Source organism: Cygnus atratus, chromosome 2, assembly GCF_013377495.2.
Source record: "Cygnus atratus isolate AKBS03 ecotype Queensland, Australia chromosome 2, CAtr_DNAZoo_HiC_assembly, whole genome shotgun sequence".
In the NCBI taxonomy this organism is placed as follows: Eukaryota; Metazoa; Chordata; class Aves; order Anseriformes; family Anatidae; genus Cygnus; species Cygnus atratus.
The window spans coordinates 6,041,412-6,059,739 of NC_066363.1; the positions used below are offsets into that span (position 1 = coordinate 6,041,412).

Sequence of the window (18,328 nt, forward strand, 5' to 3'; positions counted from 1 at the left end):
TATTCATAACATTGAGAAAATTGCTCAGATTCTCACGTACAGCTCTTTAAAGTTAGAAAGGTTTTGCCATCCACCATAGTATTCACATCTGCAATAAAACATAAATCTAAACGAATGCCACGGCATAAACTTTTAGGGACTTGTATTACAACTAATTAGCAACATTCACAGGAGGTATAAACTGTAAATGGAAATTCTGGAATTAAGAGAGTAAGGAAGCATATATAAGAAAGAGTCCAGGGCTTACTCCATCATTCCAATGTTAAAATATTGAAATCAGTGAAATTATTGAAAAATCAAGCTACTTTTCATTGAAAATGCATGAAAGTCAAAATATAGCTTTAAAGAATAAATATATTAGGTCTTAAATACTTAATTATTAGGTCTAGTATTTCGTGAAATTGATTCCTGTCTTAATTCTTGTCTGTAATTTTAAAAGGAAAAAATTAGCAGAGAGGTTTTGTAAAGTTTCTTTAACTGGATTTCCACTGTGAAAGTGTTTTTGCTTGGGAAAGCTTTAGCTGAACAGCAAGTTGAGCAGTTTTACAGATCATGTGGAATGGTAGTGGCTAATCAGAAAGAAAAGGAGAGTTTCCTAGCTTCCTTTGCTAGTGATTTGAAGGCTAACTTGGAGGGACAGACATCTCCAGGGGACACTTTTCACTTTTCATCGTGTCTTGATCTTGTGCTTTTTCAGAGCAGGGCCTGTCAATTTTGCTGAGTTATATATATAGCGATTTTCTGTTCTGTATTTTGTTTTACATAGAGTGATAAATTGTGTCTGTTTTTCAGTGAAAAAAAAGAGTATAGAGATTCAAAAAAGTTTATTTTGAAATTCACCAAGCACTTCAGTGATACTGAGTACTAAGTTGTTCCATTTGTTGGTTAAAGAAAAAAAATAAAAAAGATGAGGAGTATTATTTATTAGAGTGGTACATAGCAACTCACATTCCCTTTTATTTTTTCTTTCTGCCTATTTGATTAGTCTTTTGATAACTGCATTTTTAGATACTAGTAACTGAATTATTTGCTGACATAACTGCATTAAGATATGCAAATAAAATATCTGGCCCTTAAATTTTATTGTCAGGATTACCTGTGCCCTGAGAATGTTTTAATTCCAGATGCAGGGAGCTACAAATTGCTAAGGATGACTTAGCTGTCTGTAAAATGCAGCTGTACTTTTTTGTTTGTTTGTTTTTTAAGTTAATAGATAATTTCAGAGGAATCAGTTCATTTATTTCCATTAGGCATATATTTAAAAAGAAACATTGGGCATGATATGAGCCTCCATGAGAGCTGGGCATCTGGAGCCCCAGGACTAGACCTATTAGAACGAGTCCAGAGGAGAGACACAAAGATGATCAAGGAGCTGGAGCACCTCTGCTGTGGAGCCAGGCTGAGGGAGTTGGCGTTGTTCAGCCCGGAGAGGAGAAGGCTCCGGGGGACCTCACAGCGGCCTGCCAGGGCCTAAAGGGGGCCGCAGGAGAGCTGGGGAGGGACTCTTGGTCAGGGGGTGTAGTGACAGGACAGGGGCGGATGGCTTTAAACTGAAAGAGGGTGGGTTTAGATTACATGTAAGGAGTAAATTCTTTCCTATGAGGGTGGTGAAACACTGGCACAGGTTTCCCAGAGAAGTTGTGGATGCTCCATCCGTAGAAGTGTTCAAGGTCAGGCTGGATGGGGCTTTGAGCAATCTGATTTAGTGGGAGGGGTCCCTGCCCATGGCAGGGGTGTGGTACCAGGTGGTCCTTAAGGTCCCTTCCAACCCAAACCATTATATGGCGCTGTGTTTACCTGGAGATCAGTCTGAGTTTTTAATGATAACATAGGCTCATGCTGGGATGAAATATTGTTCTACAACAGGCTTAACAAGGAAGAGATGATGAACACTAATATTTTCCATGAGATTTTTGGGTTCAACCTCTAGAGAGAACAGAAAAAAGGTTATTTTTTTTTCTATCTTTTATATCTTAGGAAAACAACACTGTAATGTACTCTCCTTTGCAAATATCTAAGCCTTTCCTCAATAAAATTGATCACGCTTCTCTATCAAGTAGTTATGTTTGTACAAGCGTACTTGGGCTCAGCATGCTCGGTGAAATGCTTACTGAAAGTAACAGGCCAAGTCCTCCACGGTGTAAGGCTTCTGTCCAGCAAAGCACTTAGAGGCTGGTTTTCAAAGGCATTCCGCTTCACTTGAAATCAATGAGTTTCACTATTGACTCCAGAGGGAGTCAGTAAAACTAACAATTAGTGCTTTTAAAAATCTCACCTACCTCTAATGCCTTGCTCTAAGTGCGCAAGCAGGCACAGGGACGTTTAGGGGATGTGGACTCATAGGACACAAAACATCTCCTGAACTCTTGGAGTCCGTTCCCTTGCCCTAGCCTGTGTTTATGCAACTCATGATCTTCCCGAAAAGTCTAGCACCTCATTACCTTTACGTTTGCTCTGGGAGGAGGGTTTCAGATCCAGATTCAGCAACCCGAATGTTAGCATCTAGCAGTAAAGCTGTGTGCTTCCTGCTCGGTGGAGTTCTGGGGCTACATCTCTGGGGCTTGCTGTCATGCTGGCACCTCCTGTGGGTCCTGTCTCTGAATCCAGACCCACTTCCAGCCTCATTTTCTCTTGGTACATTATCAGCTCATCATTTTTAACCCTACAGCCACTGTGTAAGACATCGGGTCAGTGCCTTACACTCTGTAACAGCCTTTAACATGCCCGAAGACCTTCATGGATCCCCTCAATTTCCCCTTTCCTGCACTAAGCACACACATTTCTTTTTGTTTTCCGGTTTCCCAAGATATCAGGGAAAACAAGCTTCCTACAGTACCTGGGTATCTGTTTATCTAGACTCATTAAAGAAAATGTTTTTAATTTCTTCATACATCCCTTATGTTCAGGTTCTTAGAAATAGTGAACATGCTCTGCATGGGAGCATAAAACCTTTAACTCTCAGTGATTTTATTTATTAATTAGCATCTTGCACATTGCCATGGCAACCGGATTCATTCGTTTTCATCCTAGATAGGAACCTTGATCAGCTTGTAGGACAACCCACTGATGTTACTCATTTGTCTCCCGTCACCGGTGTACCCAAATCCCAGAGTACTCAACAGGAACCTTTCCTGTGACTACAGAGGACTCTAATTATAATTTATCTGCAAGGAAATCACCAATGTTTTTGTAATAACTAAGAAATGAGGTAATTTAAAGCCCTCAGGTACACCCTTCTATGCCCCAGCATCAAAAGCCTGCAAAATGCAGGCCATGGTCATCTTCAGGATTTTGTGAAGTACCCGTATCCAGAGAAGCTCTGCTGCTCTTTCTAGAACAAGCGTGCACATCACGAACATTTCACATCAAATGACAGGATACAGGCGAAAGGTGACCTCATAGAAAATTGGGCCAAGGCACTTCGGGGCCTGATCCAGCTCCCGTTTAAGTTAGTGTGAGTCTAAAGGCTATAAATAGTGCTGTGAATATTATCCAGTACTTTACTGATAGCCAGAACAAAGCTTGGAGTGCAAGAATTAAGGCTGTGTGGAGGAGACTGACTGTTGTTCACTGCTTGAATCTCGCTGAAGTCCCCCTGCAGAAGGACAAATTTCATCCTTATGATGGGTAAATCACTTCACTCAAGAAGTAGGTATCTCAGAGGTGAAAAATTTGTATGTTCCTTGCAGACTGGCCTGACAGTCACATTTTCGTGCAAAGATGGTCTACAGAAATGCTGACAACCATTCAGGTTTGCCAACATGTTATTAAAGTCTTTGCTGCTGTCAATGGCTAATGACAAAATATGTTCATCATGACTTGCGACAAAATATGTTCATAGAGAGTGAAATCTCCTCTCCCTACATGCACATGACTCACGCAGACATGGTCAAGGCACATGCACATCTCCTGGTGCAAGTCACACTCTCTGGTTCCGTTTTTGCCTTTTTTCCCCACTGGTTTCCAAACTGTGCATGGAAGTGTCTGATGTTCTGTAGGTGATTGCCAACATCTGGTATGGATGTCATACTGAATTATGCTAATACTCTCACATCTCAAAGGAGGAATGGATGGTGCTGTGGGATCTTGCCATTTCTCATTGTTTGGTGTTGCTTGCATTTTCTATGGTTTCTGATTTGCATTTGAAAACTGATTATTTGATTAACCTCTGAATGTGTTAATTTCTACCAGTATTAACAGGAATGTTTGGGCCAAATCCTTCTTGCTTTCTGCAGATTTCAGGCTGCCTGTACAGCCCTCATTCCACTGATTTTGGATGCTCTGGTGTTACTCATGTCACGCAAGCAGGATTTGGCCCAGAAGTGTGGAAAGAATTCAGTGATTCAGGAGACCACTGTACCGATTATTCCATAAAGAGTAATCCACAGCGCCATACTCATTAACAGGTGTAGACGTTACTCAGCTTTGGATCAGCTCCTCAGTTTTTGCTGCATGCTGCCTGTTGGTGTTTGACTTGCAAGAATTAAATAAATGCCTATAATGCCCCATAAATAGAATCTTCTATTAAGCTATATTGCAATGCTCTCATTGGCACTATTTCAAAGGAGGATTATTTATCTAGAAATTTAACAGTGCTCTAATTTGAATACATCTAGCATTGCTTTTACAAAACACAGGGATTGATTCAGAGAAATGCAGAGCACCTGCAAGAGGTTCTGGGTGTCCTTATTTCCCCTTAGCCCTTCCATTTACCAGGCACAGAAAGTTTAAATGAATGGTGATTTAAACACTTTGCTTAGCAGTGAATTGTGCCAAGCCACTCAATGGATGCTACTTAAACTTTCTGGGCAATTTTCTTTTTAAAGGGTGAGAACGTAACATAGTTAGACTGTAAGTATACAACTCCTGAAATGATTTTCCTGGACAGCTGCAACAAAGTTCCAGAAGGCAGAGTACAAGTTATTTTTAAGTGGTCTTTAATTACAGCAATTGTATTAACAAAGCATTATTTTCTTAGACTGTTCAGAAGTCTATATTCTATTAAAAAGAAAAAGAAAAAGAAAAAAAGAAGGTAAAGCAGAAAGCCCTCTCATAAAGAAATTATTTGATACTTGCAAGGAACGAACTTATAAATCTAACAGCATAGAGTTACTTTTCTATTTAAAACCCCAGTAGGTAAACTGAGAAAAACACGTTTCATGAAATGACCTTGGAATTAACAGTACTGGGGCCTGAATTTGAAAACAGGTAGTCTTTTCTGGTGACTAGGATTTTGTAGGTCATGCTTCCTAATGTTATCCCTGTTTACATTAGGAATCCCATTGTCCTTGCTCATGTGAGTAAGATTAATTAGTGTATGTAAGCAATACAAATGCAGTCTCCAAGCTTGTATTTGTGTCAAACAAACAAATGAATGTGCTGCAGTGATTTCACAGGGGGTACTGAAGTAAAATAATTTGTGGTTTGGCTGTTTTCCCTTCTTTGAAATTCAGTTTACATTTGGATTTCCCAAGTTTCCCTGGCTTCAGGGAAGAAACATCTGTGCATTCAAAGGGCAGCCTATGATAAGTATGACTGAGAAAAAATCAGAATATTAGATGAAGTATAAAAAAAAAACCTATTGTATTTATAAATCACATTCCTCTTTCCCTACCCCATTTTTAAGACCAGGCTTTACAGGACCCGAGGAAGTCCTTCAGAATAGGGCTACAACTAAAACCAATTTCACTTCAGGTATAAAGTTTACCCAAGGCTAGATTATCAGAAAAGCTATGCTTTTCATTTAGGCATCAAAATTGGTAATCAAATCTATTAGCAAACTGAAAAAGTTCAAAGCTAAGCTTTATCTAGATTCCTGAATAGAACTCACCTCATTTTCAAAATCTGTTTCTGATGAGGAACGCAGATCCCAAGACTATCCAGCTTTTGCCTCATGTTTGTACTACAATATTTTTTTGGCTTATTCTTGTGTATAAGAGGAAAATTTATAGCCTCTTCCTTTTTACTGTGCCAAAAAATAGCTTTGAAGAGGCAAACAGAATATTTAGTGAAGAAAGAGGGCTACTCCACCTGACGGTTCAGTATCATTTGGTTGGAAGGCCATTTTATAGTAATTAATATAATTCACAGGTTAACCTAACAGCAATACTGCTATACAGCACTGAAAGTTTTAGTCTGCTAGGACCTTGGTGCTATTCTAGCAGCTCATCCTCCTTTAAGGAGGTATGATTTCCCCCTTACTTTATCTACAGAATTTTAAGCAAGACCAAAAGCCTATTTTGCCTTCCTACGCATCCTCAAGTACATTTTTTACATTATTTTAAATTATAAAGCACTAACTCAACCTTCATTGCTGCCAAACTCTTGGGGTGGAATTCCAGGGAGCTGAGATTTAATGTGTATGTTCATATTCAGTGAGCAAATCAGCATGCTTCTGAGTATTTCCCGGGAGAATTCCTCCTGTTTCCTTTTTGCATTTTCTATTTTTCCATTTAACTCAATTTCTCTTACTGTTCCCATACCGGTGACACTGATTATCAGAAGCACTGATTAATACTTATTGAGTATTACATATAAGCAGTGAAGAAACAACAAAATTGCTACCATTGTGCAGTTGATATTAATGTCCAACTAAAAGATACAAGATTTAGAAGAACAGTCTATTTAAAAAAGAGTGGGTTGTGTCATATTCACGTAATGTTCAACTAGCTCAAATATTGCTGAACCCTTCAGGAACACTTCAAAAGCAAGCGATATATTTTGGGAAAACAGTATAATTATTTATATATATATACTTACAGAGTAATAATCTGAATCTAGTGTTATGGGGTGAAATAACACAAGAGCCAGTTTGCGTTACTCAGGCCTTTGGTGTTTATAATAAGATGATTTATCTACATTGGCAATATATTATAAAATGATTAACTTTACCCAGGTATTGTTGGAGCCTTGGGTTGTTTTACTCAAATAGTTTCCACTGGGTTTATGTGATTGCCCATATTATTTGGTTTACTTCTAATCCCAAATTCTGCTTGTTTTAAGCATATGAATTGAAGGCAGAGGAATTATTCATATGAGGACAGTGAGCAGAATTTGGCACTAAAAATATAAAATAATCAGGCAATATATAACATTTTCATAGCTCTTCATCTGTTTATGTGAGGGATAAAGTTATCAATCACCCGACTGATTTAAAATTAATTCACATTCTCAAAAGTCAATGGGATTTAGGCTTTACAACCTTTACTGCAGCTCCATGAAAATGTAAAAGACTTTTCTGTATTTTCTTTTATCCATGACTAGATTTTGTTTTTGTTTCTCACTGTTCCTTCATCCAGTTATTTCCTTCTATTTTTGAATGAGTGTTCTTGTAACATTAACACCAAGAGTTTTGTCCAGATAAAAGTAGGCCAAACTAAATGTTCATAGTGATCACTTGTCTCCTGTTTCTGCCGTCAAATTACAAACATGTAGTAGAAACCCTTCCAATTTTCCCTTCCATGCAGATTTTCATCATAAAAAGTAGCTATCTGCACACGTGTTTCAGCCTCTCAACCTATAAACTCTTGGCTTTTATCTCCCTAGGACTGAAGACCATTGTAGGTGCACTTATCCAGTCTGTTAAGAAACTTGCTGATGTGATGATCCTGACCGTTTTCTGCTTGAGTGTCTTTGCCCTCATAGGCCTCCAGCTCTTTATGGGCAACTTGCGACACAAGTGTGTCAGGGACTACACCGTGTTTAACTTCACCAATGGCACATTGTACTTGGATGGTAGAACGTGGAACAGCTCGGAGGAATTTCTTAATGATCCAGGTAAACACTTTTCTTTACTCTGTTATCCGTTTTATTTATTTATTATCATATTCATCAAAACTGATATGTGAATTCATACTGCAAATGCAGTGTCATGTGTCTACTGCCTCTTCACAAAGTTGACGTGGTTTGGAAAGATCTAGGTAGAATTTTCTGTTGTACATTCACAATTCATGCTGAAAGTTTTTTAGTGCTTTCCTGATGCAGACTAAGTGCCTGGTCACATCATTGGTGATTTTCACAGTTTTAGGGTGTCTCATGACTTTTTTCGTAAAGCTTCCTTTCTGGAATCAGGTGATCAAGTGGAAATTTCAGCTGTGTGTGTGGGGGTCTATTTTGCATGCTGTTTCTTTAAGACAATTTATAGCACTAACATTTTCTGGCAAAACTTGAAAATTTGAACTAAAAGTCTTAAAAATCAAAAAGCAAAGCAGAGCAGTTCAGTATTTATTACACTGAAAAATCCCAGGAGCATTATTTTAAGGAAATCTCATGCTATTAGGGCCTGAACTCATTACATGGTTTGGGCCATCCTGCAGTATCTGGTGCTCTGATGTTTATTATCAAAAGGCTTGTTTTCTAGGCCAAAGCAATTTTTAATACTCTACAGTCTGCTAGACTTTGAATTACAATGAAATAGGTTCACCGAACTCATTTATTAACATTTAAAAAAAGGCATTTCATGTAAATAAACTTCAGAATGTAAACAAGGAGCCCAGCTATTAGCTGGGCCTGCACCAAGACCCTCTGAGACACCAGAGAGTCCCCAGTGACTGCAGTGGACATTGGCTCGCATCTGAGAAAATTCGGTGATGCTTTTGAGAGAAGGAAGCAAACAGACAAATATGCCTTGCAAGGAGCTTGTGATCAGTGACCTTTGGTATTTTATTTATTTTGAGAAGACTGAAACACATAGTCAACTTGCTAACTAGAAGTGTGGTTGGCGGGAAGTAACACAGAGTCATGGGGTCCCTCTGCTCTGACTGTACAGGCCCTACAGTCATCATTCCTCACCCCTAAGTCAGGTTCAGGGCAGTTGTCTGGCTTGATCCAGGGCTCTGTTGAACTGGCACAAGGTTGTCTCCAACCCAGCCTTGCTTCTCAGAATTGTATGGCTCTTCAACTACGTTATGTGGTTCAGGGACTGAGCCAAGGGCAGTCCTGTCATTCCACATGGGTGACTTCTGGCCTTTCTGCTCAGTTCCTTTCCCTGCATTCTAAGCAGCCTTGGAAGGAGTGGTGTTAGTAAGCTTTAATTCAAAGAATAAAAAGCTCAGTATTGGTATTGTTAATGCATAATGTGCTTGATAAAGCATTAAGGAAGGGCATACGCAATGCTCTGGCTAAACGAGGGTCATCTTCAGGGCTGACCTTGGTTGTCAGGTTATGTGTGCCCTCAATGTCCCTTCCACCAGCTGAAAGGAGAAAGAGCTGTGTGCCAGAGCTACTAAACCACACTGGACCTATGCTGGCTGGTAATGAGTCTGCTGACATGTTTTCCCACCCATGCTCTCCACGCTTCCAGCTTGTGGCATGAGAAAGATATGGAGGTGGTCGGTGGCAGCCAACATGGCTTCACTAAGGGTAGATCATGCCTGACAAATCTGGTGGCCTTCTACAATGGGGTTACAGCATTGGTGGAGAGGGGAAGAGCGACTAACATGATCTATCTAGACTTGTGCAAAGCATTTGACGCTGTCCCCCATGATATCCTCATCTCTAAATTGGAGAGACGTGGATTTGATGGATGGAGCCCTCAGTGCGTAAGGAACTGGCTGGATGGTTGCACTGAAAGAGTTGCAGTCAACAGCATAATGTCCAGGTAGAGATCAGTAAAAAGTGATGTTCCTCAGGGGTCAGTACTGGGACCAGCACTATTTAACATCTTTGTTGGTGACATGGACAGTGAAATTGAGTGCACTCTCAGCCAGTTTGCTGATGACGCCAGGCTGTGTGGTGCGGTTGTCACACTGGAGGGAAGGGGTGCTAGCCAGAGGGACCTGGACAGGCCTGAGAGGTGGGCCTGTGCGAACATCATGAGGTTCAACAAGGCCAAGTGCAAGGTCCTGCATCTGGGCTGAGTCCAGGGCACCCCTTCTACAGAGACAGTCTGAGGGAGCTGGGGTTGTTCAGCCTGGAGAAGAGAAGGCTCCGGGGAGACCTCACAGCGGCCTGCCAGGGCCTAAAGGGGGCTGCAGGAGAGCTGAGGAGGGACTCTATGTCAGGGGGTATAAGGATAGGACAAGGGGAAATGGCTTTAAACTAAAAAAGGGTATATTTAGATTAGATATAAGGAAGAAATTCTTCACTCAGAGGGCAGTGAGGCCTGTCCCAGGCTGCCCAGAGGAGCTGTGGCTGCCCCATCCCTGGCAGTGCCCAAGGCCAGGCTGGATGGGGCTGGGGGCAGCCTGGGCTGGTGGGAGGGGTCCCTCCCCATGGCAGGGGGTTGGGATTAGATGGGCTTTAAGGTTCCTCCCAACCCAAACCATTCGATGATTCTCTGCGACTCCGGTGTATTAAGGCACCTCATGGGTCCTACACCCACAGATAACTGGCATCTGTGTGAGGTGATTCTCTCCCTCTCTCATAAAGGTCTCAAGAGACAAAAGAGTTGATGGCTGGAATTTTAAAACCCTGTAATAAAGGTGAAGGGATGACATTGGAGCTGTGAAGATACTATGGTTCTCTGGGAGTGGAAGTAGGGTAAATGCACCACTGGTAGTCTCTATAAAAAATATAGTTACTGTCAAGGCCAGCTGCAGCATTGCTTTAAATGGAAGGAATTGCACAGCTGCTGCAGCATGCCATGGGCAAATTTATTTGTGTGGGTCTGATATGGGGAAGGGGAGAGACACTCATGTAAATCCATTTGGTAAATCCAGCAATGGGTAATATGGTCAGGAAACTATACTTATTACCACTAAAGTAGATTGACCTATTACAAGGTTAATTGACTTGGTGAGATAAAGGATTAAAGTGAAATAAACTTTGACCATGCAGTATTAATAGTAAGCAATAATAATATAAATGAATGTTTTAATGTTTTCATAATATAGGAAAATAAAGACAGTGGACTATGGCAAACAACTGTCAGTTAAGATGGATGGACAAGACATATTTAAATAGTTGAAATGTTGAGTCAGTGCCAAGGGCCACTGAAGAACTGGAAGAAAAGTAGATTTATAGGAAGAACGTACTAACCTCAGAGTAAAAATTCCTCGAGAAGCTGGAGAAGGTGGCTCAGCAATAAGACTAAGAAGAACAATATTAAGTAGGATTTTCATTTAATGTTGATAATTATGTCAAAGCAATTCCAAAATTGAAGGACTGGCTCACTTTGTAACTAGAAGGGATATTGCTTTATATTCCATTTTGCGTAAGTATTATGGTGAAATGAAGTGACTGTTTAACAGAGTAGTACTGACCACAATTTAATAACAGTCCGAATTTCAAGTACTTTATGGAATTAAGCAATACATACGGTTAAATTAGAGTGTAGGCAGACCAAATTAAATAAAAAGAAGAATACATTAAGAAACAGAGTAGTGTCAGTGTTTATTTTGGGGAAGAATTAGAGAAGAAAATTGGCCAACATGTTGAGATAGTAAAGTTCATTCAAAGGAAGCAAAAACAATTACAAAAGCTCATTGGAGACTTTAAAACCAATGCAGCTGAGTCACTTAGTTTGAATCAGGAACAGTAATCTAAAAACACGGAAAGCAGAAGCCTGAAGAGATTCATGATAATACTTTTTTTAAAAAAAGAAGTATGTAAACAAATGCAGCAATTAAAAACACTCGTAAATGGAAAAATGAATTGTTAATTCGTTCATCAGGACACCAAAATGAAGAATCAAAAGGGGTGGTATGAGAGCTCTGCTCTCAGAGAGCAAAAGTTTGCTCTGGATTCTTTGAGAGAGGTTTTAATGTTTCAGAGGACAATGGGAAACCTCTGAAATAGCATCAGCCTCTCCTTGTGCCTTATGAACCTTTTTTGCATGAATGGAAAAACAAAGTGAGTGGATCCCCTTGAAAGGGCGATACAGTTAGCAATTGTCTGGTGTTGCAGAGGAAATAGCTAAAATAGTTAGTCATTTAGACTTTATCTTTAGAAAAGAAATATAAGAACTCAGTTTTCAGTCTTTCCAAGACCATTTTAGCTTAACTGTGGTTAGTTAATAGGCATAGGCACTTGGTGCAGAAGATATTTTGGTTTTCTAGAAGGCCTGGGATAGATTTAGCTCTGCCCTTTTTATTCCAAACTGATTTTGTATGTGGACTGAATTGTATCCTCTACCCTTAGCTGCTCTCAACCCCCAGGCAGGGAATATTCTCGTCTGTCTTTGCAATGCTTTTTTTTTTTTTTTTCCAATAAATGGGGAAATAATTTATAAAAATAACTTTGGATCATCATTGGCTTAACCACATTTACATGGTAATGCCTAATTTTTGTTTGATCCTTGTGGATGTATCCACTTTGTCCCCCTGATACAGGGACTCCAGCCCTGAGCTATACACTCAAGACTGTGTTCTTTCCTACTACATTGTTGTGGTCACCATGACCATCTTGGCTGATGGTGCAGATGCTGCTCTACACCTCTGCTACCCCTGTTTCTGCCTCCACCACCAGTAAAGGCAGCAAACCAGCACCACTATTGGTTGTGGCAGGAACTCCGGTGGCAGAAGAAAAATGTTTTTTTTTTTTTTTTTCCCTAAATTTGAACCAAAAATTAAATAAATAAATTGGTCTGTTTTTGTGCCTAATAGATCCATAACAAGTCAGTCCCTTCCACCTCCCCTTTTGGCCCTTTTCCTGTTACTTAACCTTTCTTGGATGAGCTTGTTGATCCTACACTGCTTCTATTCTCCATCCTTGGCTGCAACCCAGGGATGGCTGAGCCCTGCTCTTCTTTCATGTGCAAGGTTGCTAACATCACTGAGAGCTGCTGGGCTCTTTCCTGTTATTGTGCATCTGCCATGAAAGGATCTTATAAACTAAATCCCATAAGGATTAAGGATTTCCTGCCTTTCCATCCAACACTTTGCTTGTTAATTCCATCATTTCAGTGGCTACTGCAACTGAAGGAGAAGCCAGGCAACTTAGGAAAGCAAGAGACAGAGCCCTTATGCATTGGGATTATCTGGGAAAATTCACAGAGAGTTTTCTTTCACCAATTCTAAGGTTCAACATTCACCAATTACTAAGTTCTAGGATACAACTGACTATTTCGGGTCTGACTATCAAGAAGGGAACTTTCTTGATCATTGTTTTTATAAGCTTAATTCTATGAGGGAAACTTCACCTAAATTACTGCAGGTGCAGCTGGTTTCTCAGCTTAGCTACTGGGCACAGTGGTCATAGTAGAGTGAGATAACTGATTAGTCCCTCCTTTCCTCACAGTGAAAATGCAGGTTCAAAATCTGCCTTTCAATGGGCATGTCTATTTCATGATAAACAGGAGGAGTTTCCCATTCTTTCTACTAATTGGAATGACTATAGGTCTTCACAATTTATGCACCGACCTCTAAGAAGAAGGCTTCTTCTGACCTTTCTTATCAGAGAAGTTATTCCAGTCTGATTTTGCCTCCAATAAGTGATGCTTACTCTTCCAAAGCTAGAAAGAAAAAGGAAGAATAAGGCTGAAGTAATTCATCAGGACTCCCAGCCTCCTCCATAGGACTATTTTTTTTTGTATGAGAGCAGTATGGGATGAGGGCCAGTTGAGCACAGATAGAATTAGGCTAAAAAATCTTGATGTCAAATGCCGAAGATAAATTCTGCTCAAAATTAAAATGGAGACAGCTAGATTATCTAGGAGAACACTGGCTATTAGTATGTAATTTTATTTTTCATATTTGCATTTCAAGATTTGGTAAGGGACTGCAATCAATAAGCCCAAATAGGATTATTTGTAGACATTAATAATAATAAACATGAGAATCTGAAGTTGTAGATGCAGCAGTGGTCATGTATAAAAATTAAATAGATAAAAAAAAGTACAAAATAGCGATAGTTTACATCCATGGCAACATGAAAAATATGTGATCAATGTATCAATACTAAAATTATTGTGCTGTCAGTTATCTTTAGGAGAGGTAACGGTTTAGAAATAGCAGGTGACTGAAAACCTACCATATTAATTCCAATTCTTGTAAAGATTTCTAGGAAAGTAGCTGCAAATAGCATGCTCAAAAGCCTTAGGTTGTGGTATTAAAATTAAAGATGTATTTTATGAAGAGAAGCTTTATGAATCCATGACTGCATTGAAAGTTATATGAAGTCAGATGTGTCACTGGCTTAGGCAGAGTAAAAGATGTACCAATGGACTGAATGTAGTTGATTCACATTGCTGATGAGTGTAGGAACTTTAATGTAATTTATGTATTCCATTAGTAAAATGGATTATTGACTAATCAGTGAGTAGTAACTTGAAACCTGAGTTTAAATAGAGTGTTCTTTTGTAGAGCAGGGCTGTTTGAGTACTGAACCAAGAAAAAACACTTAAGAAAGAAAACCTTAAAATGTAGCAAAAATGTTATTAAATCACTCTTGAAGTGCTTGTCTCAATATTCAGTGTGTTCTTTTTCTTTAAACTAAGTACCCCACTTTTTTTCAAAGCCAAAGAGGCTTTGAAAGGATCTTGTTTTCAAAATGTGCTATATATGATTTCCCTCAAAATCAGTATCTTCTAAAGTAAAATAATAATAATAAATAAATAAATAAAAACAACACATTTCTTTTAGGTCATTCTGCCCAGGATGTTGAAATAATAATAATAAAAAGGTTTGATAAAGATTTATTAAACTTCTGGTGGGAGGAGTCAACTGCCATTTTTATAGCTTAAAAATCAACTTTTTAGGGATGGTGCTTTTTTCTTCCAGACTACTTTCTCACATTCATTTCATGGCAGTGTTTTTTCTCTCCTTCTGAAGTCAAACTGTGTAGTTAATGAAAGTTTGAGAAAAAAGAAATCTTTAATAATAGTAATAATAATAATCCAGATAAAGTTTAATACAATATCTATCACCTCCAGTTACACCTGGAAAAGTCATGGTTGCTTTGGGTTCTGTATTTAGAAAGATACATAAATATATTAAGTTTAGGTCTTTTGTCTTTGCATCTCCCAATTGCATCCAGTAAGTAATCTGAATGAGATGCACTCATAAGTGCACTATTAAATGCACTATTAAATAAATGGGCATGGATGTTTAGGTGTATACATGTGAATAATAATAAAAAAAAAGATGTTTATATAGATGTGTGTCTACATACATGTTTTATCCAACTTCTGTGCCTAGTTATTAGTTCTGCCTGATGAGTTGCTTCATTTTTGCTCTCAGAACGACTGAAATGGAGCTGTATGAAAAGATATTCTGAAACTGTGTGACGAGTATAGAAAATAATGATGTCCAAGCCAGATAATAGATGTAGCAAGTTTGGGGAGAGCTGAAATGTTTGAGGTGTTGTCTGAGGTGGTAATAGAAGACAGTGAGTGTTGGATGAGTAATTATGGAGGTGGGAGAAAAGAGGGAAGCAATAAATCAGGTTGAGACTGGAAGAGGTGTTTTATTATGTATGATTGTGTGTGAACCAATGATTAAGACAAAGAACCTCTCTGGGCTTTCAGGCTGTGCTTGTCAGTGGGGAAGCTACTTGCGTTACTCTGCCGTTAACTGTAAATATTGTGGCTTTGTTCAGGTGCTGCGGATCTTTTGATAAATAGCTTAAATGCTCAAACATTAATGCAATGATGTGTTACCAACATGGGTATTGTACCTGTGCACTTTAACGTTTTAAGCTACATAGAAAAAGAAAAGCCCAGTGGAAGAAGTACAAGGATCAGAGAAACATGGGAGCTGGTACTGTTGTACCCAATACAGCCTCTTCCTGAAAATTCAGTAGCATTATTTTTTGACCTTGTGGTGAAAGAGCAAGTTCTTGGTCTCAGAACAAATTTTAAACATGAGGATTTGCCCCCCAGATACATTTCTTTTGCTCTCATCACTGCATTATTACCGCTCACAGAGAGATCTGCTAGGGGAAAGATCTGCCACAGAAGATTAAACCTAAATATTTTGGGAGTTTTCCTGCACCTTCAAATTGTTCATAAACTACCGAAGTGATATACACTTGACTCACAGAGCGCTGTTCAAAAGGACCTCGTCTGTGCCCTGCCCTTCGGAGCCTCTCCGTGGACTTCTGCTTGCTGCAGGTTCAGCAATAATGAGTCTTGCAAGGGCAAGAGATAGCTCCTGCTTTTAACTCTGAGCAGTCAGTCCAGGTGCAGCATGAACTCACCACCAGAGAATGGCTTGCAGTACTGCCTTCCTGTATCACACTGGTTTTAAGCATTAGGAAATATTTTCTCCTGTACTTTCCATCAACACTGAATTCAGCCAAGAGAGGTAGAGATGGAATAAGGGAATTGCCAGGCTCAATCTGACCTTGGTTTACCTGGTGCAGCACCTGGCTGTGGCACAGAGCAGCCCCACATGTTCCAGAAGAAATTAGTACAGTCCAGAGTATAGACATTTTTCTAATTTTGTAATAACTATTATAATTCCAGATATCCTTATCTATGTAAGCAACTAATCTGTCTTTGAATGTTTTGGCTACAGGGACAGGTTGTGGCAGTACCTTTAGCAGTTGAAATGACAAGTTCGGTGAAAAAAAAAAAATTCCTTTATCTTTGTTTTTGATTCTTCCCCCATTTTCTTAGGGCAAAAAAAAAAAAAAAAAAAAAAAACATTATTATCACATTCTGTGTCCAGGAGTACACAAAGATCCCTGTTCTTATTTTCCAGAATGCGTGCTATATTTGACTCTGATTGTCACCCCCCTTTGTAAGATAAAAGACCTCAATTTTTTTCAATAGCTCATCTTATTGAAGTTTTCCCAGTCATTCTTGTTACTTTCACCCACTTCTCAATACCCTACAGTTCAGCAGTTGCCCTACTGAAAGCAATGCTGTGCTCTGACTTCTGGATGACAGAAGACACTGGTTAATAAATTGGCATATTTTTTCTTGTATGGCACTGCATCCCTTTCCTCCTGCATCTCACTACCACATTTTTCTTTGATCCCAGCTTCAAATTAGGTAAAAATGTTGGCTAAGGGTTCCTATAAAAAATAAATAAATAAATAAATAATCCGTATCTCTTACCGGAGCTGATACAGGGAATTAGGGAATTTAAAACTTGACAATGTTATGAATGGGTGAGATTTTCTCCTTTGCTTTACATCACATTCTGATAACACAATATCTGACTTTGCTTTTTTTCACTCATTTTCCTAGCAGGACGGGCCTCTATAGTGTTCCTCATTCAGTCCTGGCTTGGACTAGAGTTACCTGGAAAATACTGTGCCGTCAGTAGATTTCCTCAGCTCTGCTCACCCTCTCTTTTCACTGTACTTACAAATGTAGTAAACCAGTGCAGACACAGCCCTCTATTAGCCTTCAGAGATTCTGCACCTTGACTTTTCATCTTTAATCTTTGTTTCCTGTCTCTTAGTCAGTTCTTGAGACAATTCATGTTTTCTTTATCACAGTACAAGCGGGAGTATTTTCTTCTTTTTTTTTCTTTTTTTTTTTTTTTGCATCTGTCTGTAATCACAAATGCATTCAGTCCTTGTAGCAGCTTTTGATTTGAATTCCTTTGTGTGAAATATATATATATCTGTATATATAAAACACAACAAAACAACCCTCTACAAAACTTCCAGAAACCACACTTCAGCGTTTTGCTGCCTGTTCATGTGAAGCGCTTGTTTAAACAAGTGGCATTAAATATGCTTTTAGTTGTGTACTGTGCAGCCTACAACTCCAAGTGTTGGGTCTGCATGGCTGACCAGACACAGAGGCACAGAAGGAGGTGATCTGAAGATCATTATAGCCAGCACACATATTTATTGCTGGTCCTTGTCTCCTGTCTCACCTTGCTCAAAATGCTCATGGGCTTGGCATGGTCCCCAAGCCAATTTGACAGCCTTGGTGGAATGTGTAAATTCTCCGCTCCCTTCTGGCCCGCAGCTCCAAATGCTCCTGATTTGCTTTTCCTTCTCTTGGACCGTGCAGCGCTGTGGATCTTTGAGGTTTTCAGAGCCTCTTAGTAGTGCACAGGAGCCATTTAGGAGAGGGCTTGATTGATATCTTTAGTGGCTTTTTCTCAAAGAGAGTAAAAGCTGCCCTATCAAAATTGGATGAATTATTTTTTACCTTATGGAGACGGTGGAGCCCTGGCTGGGAAATTGCTTTTTTGGCTTGTGTCAGGCACTGGGGGGAAGCACTGACGATAGGAGCTTACCAGTGACTCTCGAGCTTAAGGGGTCCACTTTCCTCCCAGCACCTTGTTTTGTGGTTTTCTACAACCTTGTCCCAGCCCCTCCATATCTCCTGCAGGATGGCTCATGCCCAGAGAAGCCCCTGGAGTCAGGGCTGTTCCAGGGCTGTAGTTAACCTAAACTCATATGTAAGGCAGTGCTGTATATAAGACCCTCAAAAAAAGTTGGCTGCTTAGACTCTGCCCCCTCTAACATCCTCACAATTAGCTCC

General features: G+C 39.6%; 1 protein-coding gene across 17 annotated transcripts in view; it reads left to right on the forward strand.

Moving 5' to 3' along the window:
• Nucleotides 1–18,328, forward strand: part of LOC118251891 (sodium channel protein type 5 subunit alpha-like) — a 208,884-nt gene that overhangs the window by 55,571 nt on the left and 134,985 nt on the right. For all 17 annotated transcript variants that reach the window (XM_050709327.1, XM_050709322.1, XM_050709330.1 and 14 more), the window contains one exon: nucleotides 7,546–7,776. In XM_050709327.1, coding sequence (XP_050565284.1) covers nucleotides 7,546–7,776 — 231 coding nt within the window. The remainder of the gene's footprint in view (nucleotides 1–7,545; nucleotides 7,777–18,328) is intronic.